Here is a 24,885-nt window from a genome sequence, read left to right as displayed (position 1 = left end):
CGTGAGGGCGTCTGGGTGGGTCAGTCGTGGTCAGGTCCCATCCTGGGCGTCGTGGGACGTCCCACCCCGCTACCCCCCACCTCCCTCCCAGGTCTGGGATCACACCGTGGGCGTGGGGATGACGGCCGAGATCCCGTCTTGGGATGCCCTCCATCCCAGCTTGGGATTATAACGTGTGAGAGGGGCGGGGGGTGGCCGCCGGACCCGCTGGTCTGTTTCAGAATTAGGTACAATAAGTCAAGTGTTGGGCAGTTTGTCCTGGGCCGCCCTGGGGGGGGGGGGTGTCCCTGGCGTGGGACAGGGAGGGGACGGAGGAAGACTGGACCTCACAAGGCAGGATGTCACGAGACGGTAGTGATAACGATAAGAAAACAGCGATGGTGTGCTTCGGAGGTGGGAGGGAAGGATCACCTGTATATTCATTTTGTATTGATAACTGTATGTTGTATGCTGTATCATTGTATTACTCTGCTGTATGTTGTGTACTGTATCGCTGTATTGTCCAGCTGTATGTTGTATACTGTATCGCTGTATTGTCCAGCTGTATGTTGTATACTGTATCATGAGGTGAACTGAGGATGCTAAACCAGAGTTCATATCCCTGATCGCACAACCTTATCACTTGTTATCAGCGACACATCATCAGCCCTTCGGTAACCCCTATCTTATCACAAGGAGACAAAAAGACGTTTAGCAGGAGCACAATCACCCAGCCCTTATCTGCCACCGGCCTCCCGAACGTTTTAGATAAAACGATCGTTGTTAATTTCCCTTCCAGCTATCTGAAGGTGTGGTACAAGTGGGTCACCCAGGAGGTACCAGAATGGAGGAAGGGGTTGGGGGTGTCCCTGTTGTTATTGTTGTTGTTGTTGTTGTTGTTGTTGTTGTTGTAGGAGGAGTTGGAGAGGAAAATGTAAATGCCAATATGTCGGACAAATGTGAGTCTTGCTCCGTGTCTGAATATCTGACGGATGTTTGAAAGTGTCCAGAGGAGGGGTTCGAACCCGGCTTGGAAAATACCTCATATTTGCTTTCTCTCTCTCTCTCTCTCTCTCTCTCTCTCTCTCTCTCTCTCTCTCTCTCTCTCTCTCTCTCTCTCTCATGATGATGATGATAGGATGATAAGGATACAGAAGGATACAAGATTAGGATAAAGAAATGGATGATTAGATACACGGACGAGATGAAGAAAGTGAATACTGATAAGATAAAAATATTAGAGACATGATAAGCGAAGACTTTATGAGGAGGACAAGAAGAAGATACGAGATAACGATGATAAAAGGAAAACAAAACGAAGATAAATTGACCTAATGAGGAGGAGGGGGGGGAGAAGTACCTTATCTTGATAAGCCATGATGATAACGCCTGATAACACGCGCTATCACGACGCACGAGAGATGTCCCCCCCCCCCTCCACGTTATCAGTGACACACACACACACACACACACACACACACACACACACACACACCTTGCCGTAACCTGACGCAATGCATGCGCAAATCTTACCGTCACATGACAGCGCTGCTGTCCCCCCCCCCCCCTCTCTGCCACCGAGACGAGGGGGGGAGGGGAGGGGGGCTCCAGCCAGGCAGAGGAGGGGGGGGGGGGTAGTGAGTTCCTCTAACATCCTGTTGCCACACTTCCCATGTTCTCCTGTAGGAGGTCACGCCGACCTGACGTGGGCCGGGTTGAGGAGGGTCGGGGTTGGGTCACGCCTGACGTAACATTGCTCTGTGAATGGCCCACACGTGACGACGGTGTGACGTAACAGTGTTTCCTGGGTGGCGTACGTGGTCCATACGTGACAGACGGTGTTACCTGAGCGGCCCACCACACGTGACGTAACGATACACCTTGAATGGTGACCACACGTGACGTAACGGTGGCCTCTGGCCTCCTGGTGTCCCACATGTAACGCAACAATGCTTTCTGAGTGTCCCACACGTGACAGCAGTGATGCTCTTTGAGTGGCCCAAAGGCGACAGCAGTGCTTTCTGTGCCCCACACGTGACAGCAGTGATGCTCTCTGAGTGGCCCAAAGGCGACAGCAGTGCTCTTTGAGTGTCCCCACAAGTGACAGAACCCCGAGGAAAATTCTCGAACATGGAGGAAGAAAGATGAGATGCGAAAGTTGGCGAGAAATGTCTAGTGTGAGATTATATTGGAGAGGAGTTACAATGTTTGTTGAGCAGACGAGGAGAGGGCAGAGGAAAGAAGGAAGGAAGGAAGGAAGGAAGGAAGGACAGTTTCATGACGGGTGAAGTAAGTTTAAAGTAACGAAGGAAGAAGGTTTTCCCCAAATCTACAATGGTCGGGTGTAGGTATAATAAACTCAGACCAAATAGCAGAAGAAAGAACGTGTTTACCTTACAAGTAGCCATCGGTAGTTCAAGATTGAGCCCATCAACAACAAGTGTGTGATCAGAAGGTAGCTGGCTGACGTTCGCTGACACAGCCTCACACACAAACCTGGCGCTCAAACTTCCCAGCGCACGGCCGGCCTCGCAACGATCGCAGAGCGGCCCAGGCAGGGCGACCGCTTGCTCCCCCTTCAGTTTATCCCGATGTTTTCCTCGTGAAATTTGTAAATTGTGCGGTAAATGAAGAGGTTGTGTGTGTGTGTGTGATGTTGGAACAGGAACTTGTGTTTTATATGTCCGTAAGGATAAGAACAATACGAAAACCTTTGACACAATGTAAATAATGATAATAATAATGATAACATGTGGATGATATGGTCCATTCTGTATGGCCACTCAACCACACACTAATAATGTGTACCCCTTTGTGTGTATCAGACACGTAACAATGTATTGCACCGCCAGTCTACCCCGCTCTGTGTGTGTGGCAGGTATTATGGTTATGTGTCGTGTGGGCGCACGACCTTGTGTTCAACATGAACAACGTTCATTACTTTGTGTTTCGTGTGCGTATATGTTCTTCGATTTGTGTTCAGAATGAACATGCTTTTGTTCAGCATGAATGAATGTTCTTCAGCCTCATGATCAGTATGAGTGTTCATTTTTTTTGTCCATGTTCTCCAGTCTTGTGTTGAGCATGGACGTTGTTCAGACCTGTGTTCATCATGTGTTCACTGTTGTTCTGTCTTGCAGGACGCCGAGAGGATGTTCATCGGGGCTCCAGGGGCGTTCTACTGGCAAGGTGAGTGGTCACCGCTCTGCCCAGGCAAACCCGGGACCCTGGTTCGATTCCCGGTCCTGCTGGTAGTCCCAAGGTTTCCCCTGTATCTCCCCAGGGTTTAAATTTCATGATTTTGTAATGTGATTTACACATGATTTTGTAATGTGATTTACAGGATTTACAGTTGATCTGTAAATTGTAAGTTAGCGTAAGGGTGAGTACTGTAAGATGATTGGTGTGTGTGTGTGTGTGTGTGTGTGTGTGTGTGTGTGTGTGTGTACTACACGGTCAGGTCAAGGAATGTAAAACTCAGGTCTGATAACGGGGATCATGAGCCAGGTTAGGTCAGGTCACGGAATGGGATGACCTCTCCACGTCACCACAGGTTGGGTTAGTCGGTCGTGTAGCACACCAGGCGAGGTCACAGCTTGGTGGTGACCTATCCAGGTCAAGGTCAGGTCAGGTCAGCCTCCCTCCCTAGCGGGAGCGTCAACCATGTAGTGTAATAGGTCACAGGTCGTCTGGCTTGGTTACTTCCCAACAGGTTCCTCTATCTATTCCCTCCCCCGGGGGGGTGGGGGGGGTGGATGATGAGGGAACAACAGCCCCAGATCAAGGGGGGTATTGCTGGACACTACCTCCAGATTAAGGGGATGAGAGTGGGACTCACAGCCTCCTGTTAAGGGGCGATGCGGTACCATCAACCCCCAGATTAAGGGGAGGTAGGACTACCAAACTAAGATTAAGGGGGTGATGAACCTCACACCCTAGATGAAAAGACGATGCTAAACCATCAACCCCCCAGATTAAGGGGAGGTGAAACCACGAACCTCAGATTAAGGAAGTGGTAAAGTCCCCCAGAAACCCCAAGTTAGGTGCTTTATGATGTACCCCTGACCCCAGATTAAGTGGGTAAGGTCGAGCCACCAATCACAGATGAAGAGGGTCATGCCAATCCATCAGTCCCAGATTAAGGGGTTGATGAGGAACCGCCAACCCCCTGAATCAGTGGGGCCAAGGAGCGCCCAGAATAATCAATTTATGAACCTGCCTAATTACGCGTCACGTGATATCATTACAGGCGGTGTGTGTAATTACGCCGGGTGGGCGGCCAGTGGAGAGAGGCGGTCTTGTGGCCGATATGTACCCCAGGGTGACCTTTGACCCCCGCTGGGGCAGCGACCTTTGATGAGGATCACTGATTTGTACCTGGCTAGGGTCGGTCTGTTCCCTCGCTGATAGCTAATACATTAACTCTAGTTATTCACACAACACCAGAAAATCCATTGGTCTTTGTGTGTGTGTGTGTGTGTGTGTGTGTGTGTGTGTGTGGATGGATGGATAGATAGATAGAGTTAAGATATCTCCATTAGAATTTTCTGGATATCATCACTCAGTATAGACGTAGAACATGTAATTTTGTGGTTAGGAACCTTTTAAAATTGTTCCGTTAATTATACGGGATGTTTCAAGCAATTTATGGGTTACTTTGGATAAAGATACGTATTTATTATATAACACTGAAATGAAGTTTCATGAATAATAATCGTTGAATATGTATGAAATGAAGTGAGATTTTTTTTCCTTCATCATTTTCGTGAAGTTTCCTTAAGAAAAAATATTGAAATATAATAAATGTAAGAAATCATGAGTTATCCCTACTTTTTCTCATTTATGAGAGGGTCAATTTATTTGCCCATGTCGTCTGAGCTTACAAAATATATATATACGATGTGGTATACTGGGGTCGACGTGCTCTTAGTGGACTGAACCAGGGCGTGTGAAGCGTTCTGGGGTAAATCATGGCAAGGTGTGTGGGGCCTGGATGTGGATAGGGAGCTGTGGTTTCGGTGCATTACACACGACAGCTAGAATTTGGACGTGAGCGGATGCGGCCTTCTCTTCGTCTCTCCCTACCGCTCCCTCGCTAACGCGGAAAACGGCGATCAAGACGCCGTGTAGAGAGTAGTCTGGACCATTCAACGTGACCTGGTCCCGGAGTAGAGGCGTTGGATACCTGTGAAAGTAAACGATGCGTCCGGCCGTTCCAAGTTTGGTGTCTTTAGCCCAACTTAACGGCACTGACGAGTGGGATGCCCAACTTGGTATAGACACCAACCCCCTCCTCCTCCTCTCTGGGTAGCGGAAGACATCTATTCCTCTCGAGATCAGAGAAAAAAGGTCAAGGTCACATGTAATGACCTACAGTAGGTTCACGTGATTTAGGATGATAGATTACTGAATATCTCGTAGATGCAATGTATTTTCACCAGTTTTCGGAGCACTTGGCGTTGTATTTCCCGGCGATGTAGGACAACCTCCGTTCCTTTCTCCCTGGGCACATGTGCTACCACAACACCGTTCACGGACAACGTACGTCGTCACTACAACGGACGTCATCACTACAACGTACATCATTACTACAACGTACGTCATCTGCAACATACGTCATCCTACAACGCACGTCAGTTTGCATTGTTTCTGTGGCCACTTGCAGCACACATGCAAAGTAGTCTCACACAGCACCACAGCAAGCAGAACCGTGTGACTGGCGCACACCACAGCAAGCAGGACCGTGTGACTGGCGTACACCACAGCAAGCAGGACCGTGTGACTGGCGTACACCACAGCAAGCAGAACCGTGTGACTGTCGTACACCACAGCAAGCAGGACCGTGTGACTGTCGTACACCACAGCAAGCAGAACCGTGTGACTGTCGTACACCACAGCAAGCAGGACCGTGTGACTGTCGTACACCACAGCAAGCAGGACCGTGTGACTGTCGTACACCACAGCAAGCAGGACCGTGTGACTGGCGTACACCACAGCAAGCAGGACCGTGTGACTGGCGTACACCACAGCAAGCAGGACCGTGTGACTGGCGTACACCACAGCAAGCAGGACCGTGTGACTGGCGTACACCACAGCAAGCAGGACCGTGTGACTGGCGTACACCACAGCAAGCAGGACCGTGTGACTGTCGTACACCACAGCAAGCAGGACCGTGTGACTGTCGTACACCACAGCAAGCAGGACCGTGTGACTGTCGTACACCACAGCAAGCAGGACCGTGTGACTGGCGTACACCACAGCAAGCAGGACCGTGTGACTGGCGTACACCACAGCAAGCAGGACCGTGTGACTGGCGTACACCACAGCAAGCAGGACCGTGTGACTGGCGTACACCACAGCAAGCAGGACCGTGTGACTGGCGTACACCACAGCAAGCAGGACCGTGTGACTGGCGTACACCACAGCAAGCAGGACCGTGTGACTGGCGTACACCACAGCAAGCAGGACCGTGTGACTGGCGTACACCACAGCAAGCAGGACCGTGTGACTGGCGTACACCACAGCAAGCAGGACCGTGTGACTGGCGTGATCGTTGACGGCGGAGTCTTGGACTAATTGGCGGTGTTGGAAGGTGCTGGCCTGGAGGACCCCGGGTAACATCCTGCTATTACTGTGGGAAGTCCTGGCCTTCTCCTCCTCCTCCTCCCACACCCCGGGATGGACTCCTGCTGGGGGATGTGAGAGAGTGGGGAGGAATCACACCCACACACACACACACACACACACACACACACAAGACGTAGTGTGTCCTGGGAAAACGATGGTGGGGGGGGGGGGTCCAGTCACCTTTGTTTCCCAGGACACACGACGTGTTCTATATCCTTTTCCCTCGTCTCTGTTCTCCCTGGGAAAGCCTGGCAGCATTACTATACTGCAGGCCACCTTTCCCCTTCCTCTCCCAGTCTGACCTTTTACGAACATGCAGGACGTCAAGTCATGGGTGAGAACCGGTCATGGGTGGTTGGGTTCGAGTGGGTATGGGGGGGATGAGGAGGAGGCGCTGATGGTTGGGTCATGGGAGCTCTTGTCTCATGATAGGTCATGGGTGGAGTTAATGGGAGTTGTGGTTGTGAGTGTATATGGTGGTCATGCTCGTGGGACTTCTGGTCGGTTGTGTGTGTGGGTATTGTGGTTGTGATTCATGGTTGTTCCTGTGGTTTGATTTTCAGTTTAGGGGGGACACCCTAGTTTTGGTTCACAGGGCACCACTAGCTAGGGTTTACGGGGGCGCCCCTAGCTTCGGTTTACGGGGGCGCCCCTAGCTACGGTTTACGGGGCTCCCCTAGCTACGGTTTACGGGGCGCCCCTAGCTACGGTTTACGGGGCTCCCCTAGCTACGGTTTACGGGGGTGCCCCTAGCTTCGGTTTACGTGGCGCCCCTAGCTACGGTTTACGTGGTGCCCTAGCTACTGTTTACGTGGTGCCCTAGCTACGGTTTACGGGGCGCCCCTAGCTACGGTTTACGGGGGCAGGTCCCCATTGTTTAGAACCCTCGGTGTGTTCGCTGGGGTGGACCTCTTATATACAGTGTACGGAGGCTCAATTCTCCGATGATCGCCGTACCATAGGTCGATATTTGAGGTTTGTTGGTCGAGGATATGTACACAGTTGGTGGGTGTGTGGCGGGTACGGCTGGTCGAGGATATGTACACAGTTGGTGGGTGTGTGGCGGGTACGGCTGGTCGAGGTTATGTACACAGTTGGTGGGTGTGTGGCGGGTACGGCTGGTCGAGGATATGTACACAGTTGGTGGGTGTGTGGCGGGTACGGCATCCGTGTGCTGGTGGCCACCTCGGCAGGATGGGTGTGTCTGGTGAGCCTGTGTTTATGTACCTAACCAGGCCAGAGGCCTTCATTAGCCTGGTCGGGTAAATTAGAAGTGATAATGGCCATTACTAGATGGTTGTTCGTTCTAGATAACCCACTCTCTCGTAGCGCACCGTTTTTGTTTTTTCCATAAACTCGAACTCTCATCACACCAGAATGATGATTACCCTCACAACAGGTGTGACGAAAGGGATTCGAAAAGATGTTTTGAGTAAATAGATACACAATATTGTACACTGAAGGTCACGGCTTTCGTGAAGTGGGCTGGGATATGTAGCGCAATGCTCACAAGTGCTATTTCATGTTCTGGAATCCATCACTGGACTCATGATTCTTCTAGATGTTTCTCCGGAGAAGGTTGGCGTCACCTCTCACACCTGAAGAAAATAAGATGAAGAAAGAAAATGTTTTTGTTTTTCTTTTTTTTTTTTAGATTTGTCGGTAGAGATGAATGAGTCTGGCTGGAGTCATTCAGACAACAGTGGGATCTGCCCATTCACGACGTACACACACACACACACACACACAATCATGCCCCCCTACACTTTTTTCCACACCCACAGTGTGCCACATCGGCACATGAGTAATGGAACTCTCCAGTTTGATCATCCGGGGATCTTGTCTGTACAGCGGACGACGGTGTAAACAAGTTGTGGACGTGGTGTAAACCTGTTTGAGGGCCGGTTATCCCTTGGCCTGGAGTTCCCGTGAGTCACCTTCCATTATGAGAGAGGCCGGGGAAGTAAGCAAGATTCCCCCGGGGTAAACAAACTGTGGTAAAAGACGAGTGTTTCCTCCTGCGGCCAGGGAGGGTGAAGCGTGGCGGAGGGCGGGGCCGTCTTACCCTAGGCTGTGTTCCACAGGGCTGGGGTTCGGAACCACCCCCGACGAGGTAAGGCACCGCACCATCCCCGCCACAGTCGCCTCCTGCCGACTGAGATCCCTCGTCCCCGAGTTGCAGTTTCGTATATCGCGGTCATTTCCAGAGCACTGCAGGAACAGCATCATCCTATTCATAGTGGACGTTATCAGTAAACACTAGACTACCTTGTACTAGGGTCTGCGTGAAGACCACCATTCAGTACGCTTTTCCCATTCTCTACATTGTATGTTTTAACGATTTTATCGTTCGGTTTTTGAAGTTAATTCAGTTAAATGTTAATTATTGCAACGCACACACACACACACACACACACGCTGCTCCAACCACCTCCACTTACCAGCTCATTACGCGCGTGTCATGACACGAGAAGTGAGCAAATAGCCTGGTGCGGGGGCTCCTCTCCTCCATAAATAAACCCCACGCGAGACCTCTGGTAATGATCCGGGTCCCTCGCTCCCTCCACCTCTGTCCGCGCTCACGTCTGAGGGGCATCTGTTTGCGTCCGTTGTCCCCGTCCACGTCCGCCGCGCTCCTGTCTAGCACCCGTCTTACGTCTTTGGGTTACGACACCTTTTACCAAGAGGTTAACACCTCCCCTTCCCCCTCCGTTTTTTGGGAAGGGGGTGTTTTAAGGTGTGGTGGCGATTAGCCGAGCTGTTGGTGCAAGGGGTTGTGAAGCGGCTCTTTGTGGTGTTGTGAAGTTGTTGTGGTGGTGGGTCTCGATGGATGGAGCGGCCTCTGGTTGGACCTGAGACCACACACCAGGACGCCTCTCTCTCTCTCTCTCTCTCTCTCTCTCTCTCTCTCTCTCTCTCTCTCTCTCTCTCTTACACACACACACACACACACACACCGAGCCACTACCCCCTAGCCATGCACCCTTCTATGCCAGCACTGAAATACTTTGTCTCGTAGAACCAAAAATAAAAAGGAAACTTTCTCTTATATATTACACGTAACTCACACTACTCGTTTCTCGCAACTCTTACATTTTCCTGTAGTTAGCACTACGCGCTAGAGTTCTGCCTCCAGTATAACACCTGCATTTGGCCACTCTTCCAACTACACCCATGTATATATCCCCCCATGTACACTTGTGTCTACCTCGTGTATAGTTCCTATACATATCGCCCGACATACATCTTTGAAGGTCAGGCCAAAAGCCAGGCTGTTTTAGAGCTTTAAGGTCGTACCATCGAACTCAAGGGTCGTACGGTCGTTATCAAGGGTCGTACCATCGATCTCAAGGGTCGTACTGTCGTTATCAATGGTCGTACTGTCGTTATCAAGCAAGGATCGTGGCGTCGTCTTCAAGGGTCGTACCTTCTTCCTTAAAAGATGTTTCTCAGTCCACTAAGTGGATGGTTGACGGCGATCTCCACCATGTTAGTTGACTTTGATGAGTGTGTGTGTGTCATGCACTCTCTGACCCGCTACGTAGCACTCTCCGCTCAACTCCTTGCTGTACAGCGCTACCCTAGCGGCGTATAGCACTACAGTCATCGTACGCGCAGTATCTCATCTTAACAATAGGGCATATTATCGTCAAAACTATGCTAATTGAAATGTAATGAATATCAATTTATATTTATCTTTTTCCAGTTTTATATTAAAAAATCAACGTATGTCATAATGGCATCATTGTTGTGTCTCTCTTGGTTCTTTTATTGTATAAGAGTTAATGAATGTCTTACAAATATTCTCTATTATGTATATTTATATCGCTCAAGTACCTGTTCATCCCCATGCCTAAGCAACATGTAGTGTAATGCTGACCCGTGATGTAAGTATTAACCCGCCTTTACCTTGAAGTAGACGAGTGTTAATCATGGCGTCCAGACGCTCTCAAGACTCAGGCTTTGTTTACCCATTTCAGGCCAGTGCTGGATGGCGCCCTTGGCAGGTAACCTGGCGGCTTCCTCGTGTCCTTCCACACTTTAGCAGCACACGTCACACATCCTTCCTCAGTTCTGTCCCTCCTACACTCCCCTCGCTGTCAGTTCTTCCTGCTCAGTTCTCGGTGGAGGTGATCAAACCTTCCCGCTCGCCCCGCCCGCTCCGGCCATGTTGACAGTGCCCAGCGCCCGCGGCGTTCTTTTAAGTGGCCGACGCGTCGGTCGTATCAAGCCCATTTTATAGCTACTCTGCTTGTGCGATTTAGTTTACTTTTTCTTCTTTTTTTTTTTTCCATTACACTGAGCAGGAAGAATTCCCAGTCAAATTTCAGGACTCCCGGAAGAGGTTAATTGCCACTTGTAATAGCTTACTAGCAAACCATTAACTTGACCGAATCCAGAGGATCTTTTCTTTTATATATTTATCTCAGCACTGCAGCAATCATTCCTTTAGTATTTAAATTGTAGTGGTCTTGGCTGCTTTTCATAGATACACATATATTGTATATGATTTTAGTTACTTAGTGTCTTATATGTAATTCATTCATTTAGTATTTAAAGTCAAATGCACATGCTCTTTCCATCGCTTATTTTGATTTAGCCAAGGCCGTTCGCGCTGCAGAGTGTGTTGTTGTTTTCAGTTATTTTCCTAAAGGCACGATGCTGCTGTACTGCTTGCGGGCGGGCGAGCATGTGTTTACATCCTCCCGCCCACACTACAGGTTATAGTCCACAGACGCAGACTGGATGAGGTGCGACTGTTGCTAGTAGCTACCATATCTCCTGACGCCCCAGGGTTGTCTGGCCCTGTTTAGCCAACGGCTGTTAGATTTTCGGATTTAATCTTTACGCATACGAACGGAGACATGATCCTTTAGTACCCATAAATAATTAATCTTAGTCTTAAGGGTGAATTTGATACATAATCTTAGCATTAAGAGGTAGAATTTATCCTCGATATAAGACTCTAACATTGCACCCTAGACTAATTTGATTTACAATCATAATTACGGAGGAATATGTAATGCTCTTTGAAGCATTTGATTATTTACGTAGATTGATATCTATAACCGCTAATACCTTCCAAAAATCTATCTTTATTTTTTTAGCCGGGTTTTCACATTTATATAACACGGTAGAACCCTTTACTAAAATATATTAACGAAAGTATAAGATAAGATTTTACCAATTTTTCTTGTTTTTTTTGACAATATTTGCCTTAATGTTTTCGCTAATTAAAAAATAAATTTCGAAAAAAAAGATATAAGAATTGCTACCAGTTGTTGATGATTATATTTGAAACCTTTAATTTTGCTTAGCATTTTTGTCTTTTTGTGTTTTTGCCTCTGGTTTTAATTAACCAGTTTGCATGACTTAACTGGAGTTAGATGAGACCCCCTCCCTCCCTCCCTCCATAATAATAATAATAATAAATAAAACAGTATCTGTTTATATGAGAGTCAAGTGTTTATTAACACAGTCGAAACTCCTGCTAGGCTAGGGTAGAGATATCGCACCTCTCTTGTGTTTTTCTCTGTCTTAACACTTTCTTCCTCCCAACCTTGTCTGTTGACGCTGCAGGGCAGATCCACTCGCAGAGTCTGACGACCAGGAACGACTACAAGATGACGTGGGAGGGTCAGGCGGCAGACGACGACCAGTACCTGGGTTACTCCGTGGCTGTGGGGGACTTCAACGGTGACGGGTTCCAGGACGCGGCGCTGGGCGTCCCCAAGGGCTTGAACTACACCGGCAAGGTGAGGTGCTGGTGCCGCCCCTGCCTTGTTTGTGGTACGGTGGTGGTAGGTGGGGCAGGGGTGGTTGTGGTGGGTAGGGTAGTTGCCTGGTAGGTGGGGGGGGGGGTTGTTGGGTGGGGTAGTTGCCAGTAGGCGGGGGTGTATGTATGGTGGTAGAGTATGGTTACTGGTGGTGGTGGTGGTGTGTGAGGTAGTGGTGGAAGGGGTTGTAGGTGCTGGTTGATGGTGGTAGGAGAGAGAGTGCTGGTAGGGTGGTGGTCGTGGTAGTAGCTGTTGAGGGATAGCGGCTAGTAGCAGGAAGACAGTGATGGATGGAAGGATAGTTGGCATGTACACGGGTGTTCGTACGTAACGCGGGTGTCCCGGTGGTGGATAGATGATACGTAGGTGGATAGATAATGGGTAAGGAATCTACGGCCAGCGAGGTAGGAGGTGGAAGAAGAAGGAAACATAGGTAAGAACGAGTAGCCTTACCTCGTAAGGTAAGCGGAAGATGCCCTGTAGCTCGTCGGGTGCTGAGGCAAGGTAAGCTTTGCCTTTTATTAGAGACGGTAAGGTGAGGTAAGATCCGTAAAGTGACGTCGCAGATGCTGTCGTAAGGTAAGGCTAGATTTACTGTAAATGATGCCCTTAGACGCCGCAGTAAGGTAAGATTTGATGTAAATGAAGCCATATATTTTACAGTAAGGTGTGACTGCCCTGTAAATGAAAGCGTAGACCTTACAGTCGTGTAAAATACACCGTAAATCAAACCTTAGATCCTACAATACGGTACATTGTAAGTAAGATCGTATACATTGTAAATAAGCCTTAGATTTACAGAAAAAAGAGGGACGTCCTGTAAATAAAGCCATATATACTAATTAGGGTAAGGCAGGTGTAGATGGACGCGCCAGTCATGTGTTTCTGGTTGTGCTGTGTTCCACCCTCTGGATTCTGTGGTTATCGAGTGTTTTCATCCCCTGTTGAATGTCGGGCGAACGAAACGTTCTGCTTATTACTTCCTCTGTAAGGTTAGTGAAAGGGATTGAAATTTCGATGAATTATTGTGGAATTAAGGGATACAACAAAGGAGAGGCGAATAAACGGAGAGAGAGAGAGAGAGAGAGAGAGAGAGAGAGAGAGAGAGAGAGAGAGAGAGAGAGAGAGAGAGAGAGAGAGAGAGATTGTCTTGTACTCAGCCCGTTAAGCACGACCAATGCTAGGCTATTGAACCCCCTGGGGTCGTACTGGCGTCGCACCCCGGGGTCGTTCTGTCGTCCCCTTGGGTCGTACCGTCGTCCCCTGGGGTAGTAGAGTCGTCCCCTGGGGTCGCACCATCGTACCCTGGGGGTCGTACCGTTGTCCTCAAGGGGTTAAAGATGATTACCCTTAAGTAAATAGATATAAGTGTGCATCAACATGAATAGATAATGTTTAAGTACTTATCATTAAGTGTTAAGTGCTGGTGTGTATATGTATATATGGGTCCGTAAGTAGGAGGTCAGGAGGTAGAGTGTCTTCTCATATACTTATGTAAGTACATATAACTACGTACTGTATGAGTACATAGTAGTAAATCACGGTGACTATATGTACCTAAAAGTACATATCACCAAGTATCCTTCAATGTATTATAAATTTGTTATTGTATTTCCCTTTGTATTTAAGTTTGCATGCTTGGAATGATATTTATCACGATAATCAAAGCTAACATGTGTGGATTTGTTATTTAATTATCCTAATTAGCACATGGATTATCTTAGTATTTACAATGAGTTCATTATGATTTTAAAATGATCATTTGATTAAGGTCTGCATGTGGCATTTGTACCTGGTTTGATAATTGGGCTGAAGTTCACATCCTTAAAGATTTTTTTGCTTGTGTTTTATTTTCTTTATTTACATACATAATTCTGCTTATTTCCTCACCCCCCCCCCCGAACTCCCCAACCCCCCAGCTTAGTTAAAAAGATAAATAATTTATTAAGTAACAAAAGCTGTCAGAGACGCGACAGAGGGCAGCCTATATATATATATATATATATATATATATATATATATATATATATATATATATATATATATATATAATAGCTGTAGTTTTAAAGTGTTTTCTGTAATACTTTGAATTAATTTTATTTACATATTATATTTTGTTGTTTTTTTAAAGAATATTTTTTTTGTAAGTTTATTGGACGACGTTTTAAGGGTTTAGTGAGTTAGGTTTGAGGGTCATCATCTCCTTGAGGCACGACGATGCGACCCTTGAAGACCACGACGGTACGACCCCCAACCCTGAAGATAAGCCGAGGGACGGGGGTCGTAGCGTCGTACTACCAGGGGTCGTATCGTAGCGTTCAGGTGGTGGAAGGTTGGCCCCCTTGTCGCGCTGCTGTCTGCTGGATGATTGACCCCTTCACTATCCACGCCCTGCCTCCCCCCACCCTTCCCTCTTCCCTTCCCTAGCCCTTAGTCCCTATCATCCTATCCCTCCCATTACACCCCCTCCCTCCCTCCCTTCCCCCTTCCACCAAGGCCCCGTCCCTCCACTGCTCCTGCTGCCCTATACGCTTCGCCTGACGTCTGCTCTCTGCTTTTTGGGATCCATCCCAGATCTGCCAGCTGGTCTCAAATAGGGTGCTGGGCCCTCATAGGTACGGTTCTGGGCCCTCACAGATAGGGTGCTGGGCCCTCATAGGTACGGTTCTGGGCCCTTACAGATTGGGTGCTGGGCCCTCACAGATAGGGTGCTGGGTTCTCACAAATTGGGTGCTGGGCCCTCACAGATAGGGGGCTGGGCCCTCACAGATAGGGTGCTGGGTTCTCACAGATAGGGTGCTGGGTTCTCACAGATAGGGGGCTGGGCCCTCACGGATAGGATGCTGGGCCCTCACAGATAGGGTGCTGGGCCCTCACAGATAGGGTGCTGGGTTCTCACAGATAGGGTGCTAGGCCCTCACAGATAGGGTGCTGGGCCCTCACAGATAGGGTGCTGGGTTCTCACAGATAGGGTGCTGGGTTCTCACAGATAGGGGGCTGGGCCCTCACGGATAGGATGCTGGGCCCTCACAGATAGGGTGCTGGGCCCTCACAGATAGGGTGCTGGGTTCTCACATACAGGGTGCTGGGCCCTCACATACAGGGTGCTGGGCCCTCACAGATAGGGTGCTAGGCCCTCACAGATAGGGTGCTGGGCCCTCACAGATAGGGTGCTGGGCCCTCACAGATAGGGTGCTGGGCCCTCACAATCACACCACCAGTTTGGCCCAGTTCAAAGCATGAGGAGCCGCCAGGAACCGCACTTAGGAGGAGAGATGAACATTTGTCTTTCTGTCAGTAAGTTGTCAGCACCCACACCGGCCGGCCTGGCATACATAGTAATACCTGGCACTCAGGTGCACACAGTTACGACACTCCTTCCTCCACACACACACACACATACTCGGTAAAGTATGTCAGAGGTATAGGGCCTTGTCTGTGTACATCTTTCCCCTCTACCGTACATATAGCTAGTTACACAGACACACACACACACACACACACACGCGCGCTCTTTTTCAAACTCAAGCATCCCTTTTTGTGTTGTAGGGCCTCGCGCAGCGCCCAGAGAGCCAACCACGTCGACGTGTACTTATATTACGTGTTGCTGTAGATTTTTTCCCACTTAGCAGAGACGATGACGTCAGGTGTAGAGGGGTTCAGTAAGGGAGGACCCCGTGCTGGCGTCGCCCTTACTGACGGCGTAGTTCCCGCAGGAGCAGCAGCAGCAGCAGGAGGAGGAGGAGGAGGAGGAGGAGGGATGCCGTGGGAGCTCCCGCCCTTCGAGAGGTTCGTGGGACGTAAGGCTACAGACGAGGACCTCGCCGAAGATGGTAGGCCTGGCCCTATCCGCAACAGACTCTCTTGGCTGGAGTGGTTCGAACAGACAGGCTTCCTCTTCCTGGAGGACATGCAAGTAGGGTACTCACAGGCCGAGCTCCTGAGGGCCTCGGACCGTCCAGCCTACGGCTCCTTCTCCATGGGCGTGGGCGATTTTAGTGATCTCCCGGGCAAGGATGTGGCCGTGGGCATCCCCAGGGGCCCGAACGAGGAGGGCGTCTTACTGGGCAAGGTAGAGTGGCGCGGGTGGTGGGTGGTGGTGCCTCCTGCCGTGTGCATCCTAATGTGTCGCACGTGAATGTCGTGCTCTGCTCGCTCTGTGTAAACCATCATCACTACTGCTGCCCCTCACACTTATGGGCGTCTGTGCCTGCGGCGCCGCACACACCCCCTCTCTTTCTCTCCCTCCTCCTGACGATAAGGTGGCGTGGGTGGCCAGCGACGCCCGCTCGCCCGCCCACCAAGACCGCCGCCACCTCCTTGAGTCGCTGGCGATGCACGGCCGGGCGCCCCCTCACACACGTGTGTCCTCCAGGTTGTAGAGAGAAGCGGAGTCATCCTGTACGATGCTTACCTGTTCGTGGCTACATGTGTACCAGCTTGTATGTCGCGTCTGTCATACCATGTTTGTGTCTCTGGTAGTTTGCGGTAGTCTCTTGTAGTCATTCGGCTTCGTGTTGTACATCCATGTATCTCTTCCTCCCACACTTCCTCCTCCTCCTCTTCCTCCTCCTCCTCCTCCTCCTCCTCCTCCCACACCTGTGCTTGTTGTTGTTGTACGTTCAGTCATGATACATATGTTCTCGCTGCAGCTTCTTTTATTTTTATCTTCTTCGTGGCTGTTCTCCTGCTGTCAAGCCTGTACGTGTAGGTAGGGAGGTCCCTGTATGTGCGTGTGTGTGTGTGTGGTAGTGAGTAGCGGCTGCATCGGTGTTGTGTCCTTGCTCGCCCTTGTCTCAGCCTTGGACGCCCTTGTCTCAGCATTGGACGCCCTTGTCTCAGCCTTGGACGCCCTTGTCTCAGCCTTGGGGGCCTTTGTCTCAGCCTTGGACGCCCTTGTCTCAGCCTTGGGGGCCTTTGTCTCAGCCTTGGACGCCCTTGTCTCAGCCTTGGGGGCCTTTGTCTCAGCCTTGGACGCCCTTGTCTCAGCCTTGGATGCCTCACGTTGAACATATTTGGTTGGCCTGTAACTTCACCTTCCACATGGAAGAGCTTTGTGCTATGTGTCTACATATGTTGTATGTGTCTACGTATGTAGTATGTGCCTACATATGTTGTATGTCTCTAGTACATGCGTAGTATGTATCTACATATGTTGTATGTATCTACATATGTATGTATCTACATATGTTGTTTGTATCTACATATGTAGTATGTATCTACATATGTTCATTATTTTATATAAGATTTTATGTTATCAATATTGCTCTTCCGTTGATGAATGTTTTTATATTTATTTTTCTCTTTTTCAGCTGAGACTAATTTAATGTATCATTATTATTATTATTATTATTATTATTATTATTATTGTAGTTGTTGTTATTATTATTATTATTATTATTATTATTATTATTATTATTATAGTTGTTGTTGTTATTATTATTATTATTATTATTATTATTATTATTATTATTATTTAACTGTACGGCCAGATATTACAGAACCTGTATTTTTTATTTCTGTTTTGTCAAAATCTCCTTCACAAATGTTGATGTCTTCGTCTGCTTGTGTTAGACCCAGGTTTGATAGTCTAGCCAATTGTATTTTATTTTTCGTCAGCAAACTATTTGATAGCCAAACAATAGCCTTAGTCTATATGTTTCCTGTTTGATATATATTTATATATATATATATATATATATATATATATATATATATATATATATATATATATATATATATATATATATATATATATATGATATGTGATTTCCTTGTCTAATGTATTCCCACTGCTGGGACCAGACCACACCATCGCTGGGATGCTGGGGCAGTCATGGGACTGAAGGGATCCCGGAGCTATCCCAGACTGTCCCAGGGTCAGGAGGTGACTAGGCTATCATCGGACCGGTGAAGGAATAGACGGGACCTGGGATATCCCAGACTCATTAAGGGATAGGTAGTGTAGGGGGATTATCCCACACTGTAAGGGATAGGAGGAGAGCAGGGAGATGTCCCAGACTTTAATGGGTTGGAGGGGACCTGGGATATCTCGCTTCTGAAGGATAGGACGGGTCCTGGGATATCCCAGACTTGTGAAGGGATAGGAAGGGATCTAGTTATATCCCATGATGTTTAAGGGATAGGATGGGACTCTTGGGATATCCCAGACTAGAAGGGACAGAAGAGGGGACCCCCATCAGGAGCAGTAATGAGGGCGGACGCATAAGTTAGGCAATTACGGCTTGGTTACCGTAATTACACCAGGTAGTGGCCCATCACCTTTGACCTCCTTGACCCCACGTTATCTTCTCCCTCTGACGTCACCGTCCTCGTCAACCCACGTCTGACGTCAGCCACTTCTCTCGGGCGAAGAACGTGTCATCCAACACCCCGGTATAAAGCCCCTTTCTCTTACCCAAAATTGCTATAGATCGCCCTTAGTGACTGTGGCCCTTTTAAAGGGTATTTTCCCGGAGAGGCCCTCAAGTTACCCTCGTGGATTAGCACGTTTTACGCCCACGGTCTTGGTCACAAGACCGAGAGTCATATCCTGTTAGACAGGATGTTGGTTCTTATTGCAGGTGCGCGAAGGTGGGTGATAGTGAGGGATGGTGACTGATAAAATCAGTGAGGGAATATATATATATATGAGTCCACGGGGAAAATTAAACTCGTGCCTCCCTATCCTCCAGAGGTCAAGGTATGACGTCACAGGTCACATATCTCTGCACACTGCCCCTGGCCCGGGGTCACGGGGGGGCTCCACCACCAGCACAACACACACATAGTTACTGGGCCGACGGTCATTATTTACGGTGTGGCGGGCTTGACCCCGGCCAGGGGTCAGCGCGTGACCCAGCAACACCAACTTTCCCCATCCGGGCCTGGGGCAGATGACCCTTATCTTACGATAGAGATAAGAGTTATCTCTGTGCATGCGGGGCGTTGGAAGGGGAATTTAGATTGATGTATCAGAGATAAGGCTATAGCACTTATCTCCCAAGGTACTGGAATGACAAGGGCCACATGTAGCAAGGGTCACAATGTAGCAAGGGTCACAATGTAGCAAGGGTCACAATGTAGCAAGGGCCACAATGTAGCAAGGGTCACAATGTAGCAAGGGTCACAATGTAGCAAGGGTCACATGTAGCAAGGGCCACAATGCAGCAAGGGTCACAATGTAGCAAGGGCCACAATGCAGCAAGGGCCACAATGTAGCAAGGGTCACATGTAGCAAGGGCCACATGTAGCAAGGGCCACAATGTAGCAAGGGCCACATGTAGCAAGGGTCACAATGCACCAAGGGCCACATGTAGCAAGGGCCACAATGTAGCAAGGGCCATTTATATAGATGAAAAGGCTCGTATAGCGGTGTGTGTGTGTGTGTGTGGGGGGGGGGGGGTGAGGTCGGGTTAGCAAGGGTCGGTGGCATGAGTTGGGTTAGAAAAATACGAGGAGGGTCAAGTGTGCAGGAGTTTTACTCCCAAGGGTCACGAATTTTTATCAGAAAGGTCAGACGTGGGGTCATTTTGCATATATATATATATATATATATATATATATATATATATATATATATATATATATATATATGTATATGTATATATAGGGCAGTTTCTTGACACGTTAGGTACAGCAGCCAGCTGGGATTTTCAGTCTGTTTCTGGCACCTGGATCATTATTTATCATTCCGTGGCATCGTCTGTTGCCTTCCGTGCGACACAGAGGTCACAAGTGTAGGCCGGGAGCCTACGTCTGCTGCACGTACACCGGGTCAGCAGGAAGACACAGACGTCTTTGTCCTTTCCTCACGGTGGAACAGAGCAGCCAGCTTGCTCGCTCTGTCCTCACGACCCGCTACGTCCCTCCGGGTTTGGAGGTAACTGTGGAGACACCAGTGTAGCAGAACATGCTAGATGTGAACCGCTACACTCACGGTAAGTGACGTGGCAACCCTGTGTGTGTGTGTGTGTGTGTGGTGAAGGTACTAAGGCCATCATCATCTCTCGTGTGTGTTGTGGTGTTGGAAACATCTCTCTCCTGGTGGACTGACCGACCCCTCAGCCAAGCCTCCTTCCTGCCTTACCCTGCATCTTGAACCACACCTGAGTGCCGAACCACCTAATTTAACCTGCTCATTTACCACCCAGCCTCCCTCTCCCTCCCTCCCTCAGCGCAGCCACACCTCACACCTGCTCTCTTGTCTCTCTCTCCCTCCCTCCCGACGGCGCCCACAGATCGCGCTCTACACGCACAACCTGACCCCGCTGCAGAACATCACGGGCTACCAGCTGGGGTCGTACTTCGGCTACTGCCTGGCCGTCATGGACTTCAACGACGACGGGCTGGACGACCTCATCGTGGGCGCCCCGATGTACACCGACTACGACGACAGGGAGATGAGGTTCGAGGTGGGACGGGTGCACGTCATGCTGCAGAACGCGCTGGTGAGTGCAGACGGACGGGGCGCTAACAGACGGGCGGAGACGGGGGACGCAGGGTGGGACCGGGAACGCCGTGTTTCAGCCTGGGTCGACGGACGGGTAGACGGGAGCTGAATATGTGTGAGGCATAATTACAGGATTTGAAATGGGTTAGAATCTTATGTCTTTGTAGGGCCCCTGAGGGAATAGATAGACTTGGAAAGCTTTTTATATACAGTCTTCCAAGTTCTAGAGTGAGCAGGGATTATAAGTGTTAAGTATTTGGGAACATTCAAAGTAGATACTTTTGATTGTAAGATAAAGGTTTCGATCAGGCGAACATATCCTCATCATGCATGGGCGTGTGTCCCCATCATGTAGTTGTGAATGTCCCACGTCACGCAGATGTCTATGTGATCATCATACAGGTGTGAATGTCCTGATTATACAGGTGTAAATGTCCCCCCCCCCTTCCCTGCAGGTGTGAATGTTCCCACCGTGTCCAGGTGTAAACCGTCCCCGTCATGCAAGAGCGAACGACCCCATTTACACGAGTTTGATTGACCTCCCATCATTAGCGATGGCACGGGAGGGGCTCCACCCCTCAGCGACCCAGGTGACATCTCCCCTCCCACCACAGTGTGTGCTAGTCCCACTACTGTACTGTAGTGGGACTGTGGTAGGTTACGTCCGGGCGGCTTCCTTAATGTAGGGGTTGTGTGGTGGAGGAGAGGCCCCCCACCACACACGAACACACCCACAATTACCGGGTCAGTGAGCTACGTGGAATGTACCGGGGCACTACCGGCCATCCCTGTCTTTCCCTACCTCATATACAGTGTGTGTGTGTTTGTGTGTGTGTGTGTGCAGGTCTTCGTACCTTCCCTATGTAAAAATAACTTACCCTTACGATAACCTTCAGTACGACTCTAGTTCTGTTCTACTTTAAAGATCGTGTCAACTTCCAGAAGTAAGGTCCTGCTGGTTGATCTGCTCATTGGAGACTTTCAGTGCGTCTGTTGTCACAACTTTTGCTTCGTTTGTTGTACCTGTCATGGTATGTGATTGATAGATTGGAACGCATTTCTGATAACTTATGATACGTCTTCTATAATGTATCATGCGGGTTATGGTGACCATATAGCACCTCATATAACTGTTATTGTTCATTATAACGTAAGTCTGATACGTATAACCTGATATCATCTCATGGTATTTATTTTGGGTTATAACTTAAGTCCGGTCTTTCTAGATGTGAACAATCATTGGTGCTTCCATTATAACACAATGCCTTTGTTGTATGTTATGTCTTGCCTCGAAGTGTACTCACCTTGATTTACAACTGGTTGTAACAATCAGTCACTCTGTTATAACCTCTAGTTCTCCTATTGTGGTTTTCTGTCAGGTGCTATGGTCAACACATCCAGAACCCAGGGGTCGAAATGTGTGTACACAGAGGGAAGTACAGACCCCAGACTCTCGTGTGTAATTAACATGTTAACTGTGTGTTTAACTGTACGGTGGTGGTGATGTTTGATGGCGCTGCGCCTCACATAAAAGATCCCCAGCGTGTTGTGTAGAAGGGGGAATCGCTTGAGACGCGCGCGCTTGTGTGTGTGTGTGTGTGTGTGTGTGTGTGTGTGTGTGTCATGTAGGTAGGTGCACGACGAGTTATGTGTTGCAGGTCTTGGAATGAAGACATTAGCTCCGCCCGCGTCCACCCACGGGGAAGGGACCGGCGCACAAAGACATTTAGTCATGCTCGGGTGTTAACAAAAGACACACACACACACACCCACACCCTCTCTCCCTCCCCCACTCAGGAAAAAATGTCTATATACAGGAGGAGAGAAAAGAAAACTTGGCCCGACGAGAAAGCGAAGCTGATGGGAAATTGAGAGCGGAGGAGGATCACTCGCGGCAACGCGACGGTGGCGCGTCTGATGAAGACTTTCCCAGCGACATCTTCGTCTGGAGCGCAAGAGGCCGCCGGCCCCCGCGCGCCCCTGCCGTACATTGTGACCGCTGATGAGTCGTGAAATTCCTCCCCCAGAGCGGTTCATTGGCTGGGGTAACTAATGACTGGCATGACGGGAGGTCCTGCAGGCCAGGGAGAAGGTGGCGTCGGAACATCCTCCCTCCCCCATACCCTCTCCAGCCACCCAAGCTTTTTGCTGGTGTCTTGGTCGACGCTCTCCGTCATGAAGAGATGGGTGATGGAAGCGAAAGAAATCCCTGATGGAGGCTCGTCGAAAGAAACGTCCTTTGAGGGCGGGGTTGATGAAGGAAGCCCCTCGGCATTCATTCTTCGAGAGCTTCTGTCATGGAATTCTTTCGTAGTGATCTCTTTCAAAAAGGATGGAAGAATGAAAGAAAGAAAAGGCCCGCCCGCCTTTTGATGGAAGTTTTGGAAGGAAATGTGGGAACCCGGCGATGAATGCTCGTGAAGGCAGTGTTACAGAAAAGCCTTCTTTCAGCATCTGATGGTCCGCCACGCACCCTCTCCAGACCCTGGTCATTGTCTCAAGGACGACATCGTGCGACCCTTGAGGACGACGAAGGGACGACCCTCGGGTGATAATGACCCTGCTCGTTGACCTTACTCCTTGAAGGTCAGGTCTGACGGCAGGGAACGCCGGTACTCAGAGGTCTCAGTGACGGGGATGATGTTAAAGTTCACAACGTACTCTTTCCCTGAAGTCACGGACCACCGTCCGACATTATACGCACGGGTCTGGCTGGGAACGCAGACGGCGTTACCAATCTGCGGTCTGTTGGTCATCCTCCTGGCCAGTACGTTGGCAACACTGGTTCTATCAGCAAAGGGGAGACCAAGAAAGATATATATATTTTTTTCTTTCTCTTCTTGTCTTCATTTCTTCCTACATATTCTCCCCTTATATTTTCCCATCCCCCCCCCCCCTATACATTTTTCCCCTGAGTGAGTTGTACTCATATTGTGAGTCATAATTTGATTTACACTCACGTGAGGTGTCAGCCGGTGATGGTGGGGTGGGGGATGTAAGGGGAGATTACACGTCTAGATGTCAGCCGTCATGGGTGGTATTATGGCTGTCAGCCGTCAGCCAGTGTTATTAAAGTGTCAGCAGTGTCGTCAGACGCCGTCCTCCCACTGTTTTATATTTAACACCACTTACACTGGGGTCTCGCCCCCCCCTTCTCTCTCTCTCTCTCTCTCTCTCTCTCTCTCTCTCTACGACCCCTGGGGTGCAGCCACACCCTGTGTCACGAGCATTTCCACCCCACTGGAACAGCGAAGAGTAAGGGGTGAGTTGATCACAACCTTTTATCGTTAAGGTTGTTGAGCCGGACTGATGACGTAGATATGGACAGGTGGAGGGAGGCAACACCCAGAGGTCATGGTAGACAAGACCTGCTACAGGTCATCACCAGGGGATCTGCAGCAGGTCACCATCACCATCAGGGGACCTGCAGCAGGTCACCATCACCAGGCGACCTGCAGCAGGTTACCATCACCATCAGGGGACCTGCAGCAGGTCACCATCACCAGGCGACCTACTCACAGGTGCAGGACGTGGGCGAGTCATAGTGGGGATGCCCCCAGGCAGATGCCGCCCTGTGTGTCACTAATGAAGTCGTCGTTACGTGTGGACATGGGTCACGTGAGGTCGGACTGGCAGCCAGCTGGGAGAGTAACAGTGGTCTCTGGCAGCCAGCTGGGAGAGTAACCGTGGTCTTGATGGCGACCGGAGAGGAAGAGAGCCAGTGTCTCCCCCCCCCCACACTAGAAGGTGAGGTTGGTGATGTGCCATCCCGTCGCCTCCCGCCCATTTGAGGGTGATGGTATGTTTCATGCGAGAGACGATCTCTCTCTCTCACTCACACAAGTTGTAACGGTCGACTCGTGTCGTTCTGGTTGCCTCGTAGGATGGTCATCAGGTGCTAAGAGTGGCCTCCCGAGGACGTATGACAGGCATACAAAATGCCTCTTCTTCCATAGTGGGTGAAAGGTTCCATCTGGACATCTTGATCATTTACAGTGACACTAAGGTACCTACATCTTGATCATTTACAGTGACAGTAAGGTACCTACA

The 24,885-nt window shown here is 49.4% G+C and overlaps 1 protein-coding gene across 6 annotated transcripts in view; it reads left to right on the top strand.

Annotated features, from left to right (window-relative positions):
* LOC139746257 (integrin alpha-PS2-like) overlaps positions 1 to 24,885 on the top strand; it is a 243,685-nt gene that overhangs the window by 181,593 nt on the left and 37,207 nt on the right. For 4 of the 6 annotated variants that reach the window (XR_011712120.1, XM_071657282.1, XM_071657284.1 and 1 more), the window contains exons 6-9: positions 3,120 to 3,168; positions 10,587 to 10,613; positions 12,187 to 12,362; positions 20,624 to 20,833. Coding sequence is in view for 5 of the 6 variants with exons in the window: in XM_071657282.1 (XP_071513383.1) it covers positions 3,120 to 3,168; positions 10,587 to 10,613; positions 12,187 to 12,362; positions 20,624 to 20,833 (462 nt within the window). In the remaining variant the exon portion in view is untranslated. Of the gene's footprint in view, positions 1 to 3,119; positions 3,169 to 10,586; positions 10,614 to 12,186; positions 12,363 to 16,099; positions 16,456 to 20,623; positions 20,834 to 24,885 lie in introns of those variants that run through there. The other 2 variants (XM_071657283.1, XM_071657286.1) reach the window with 2 other exon arrangements.

This window comes from Panulirus ornatus, chromosome 64 (assembly GCF_036320965.1).
Source record: "Panulirus ornatus isolate Po-2019 chromosome 64, ASM3632096v1, whole genome shotgun sequence".
NCBI lineage: Eukaryota > Metazoa > Arthropoda > Malacostraca > Decapoda > Palinuridae > Panulirus > Panulirus ornatus.
The sequence above is the reverse complement of the archived record's forward strand: the minus strand, read 5'-3'. Positions and strand labels throughout refer to the sequence as shown.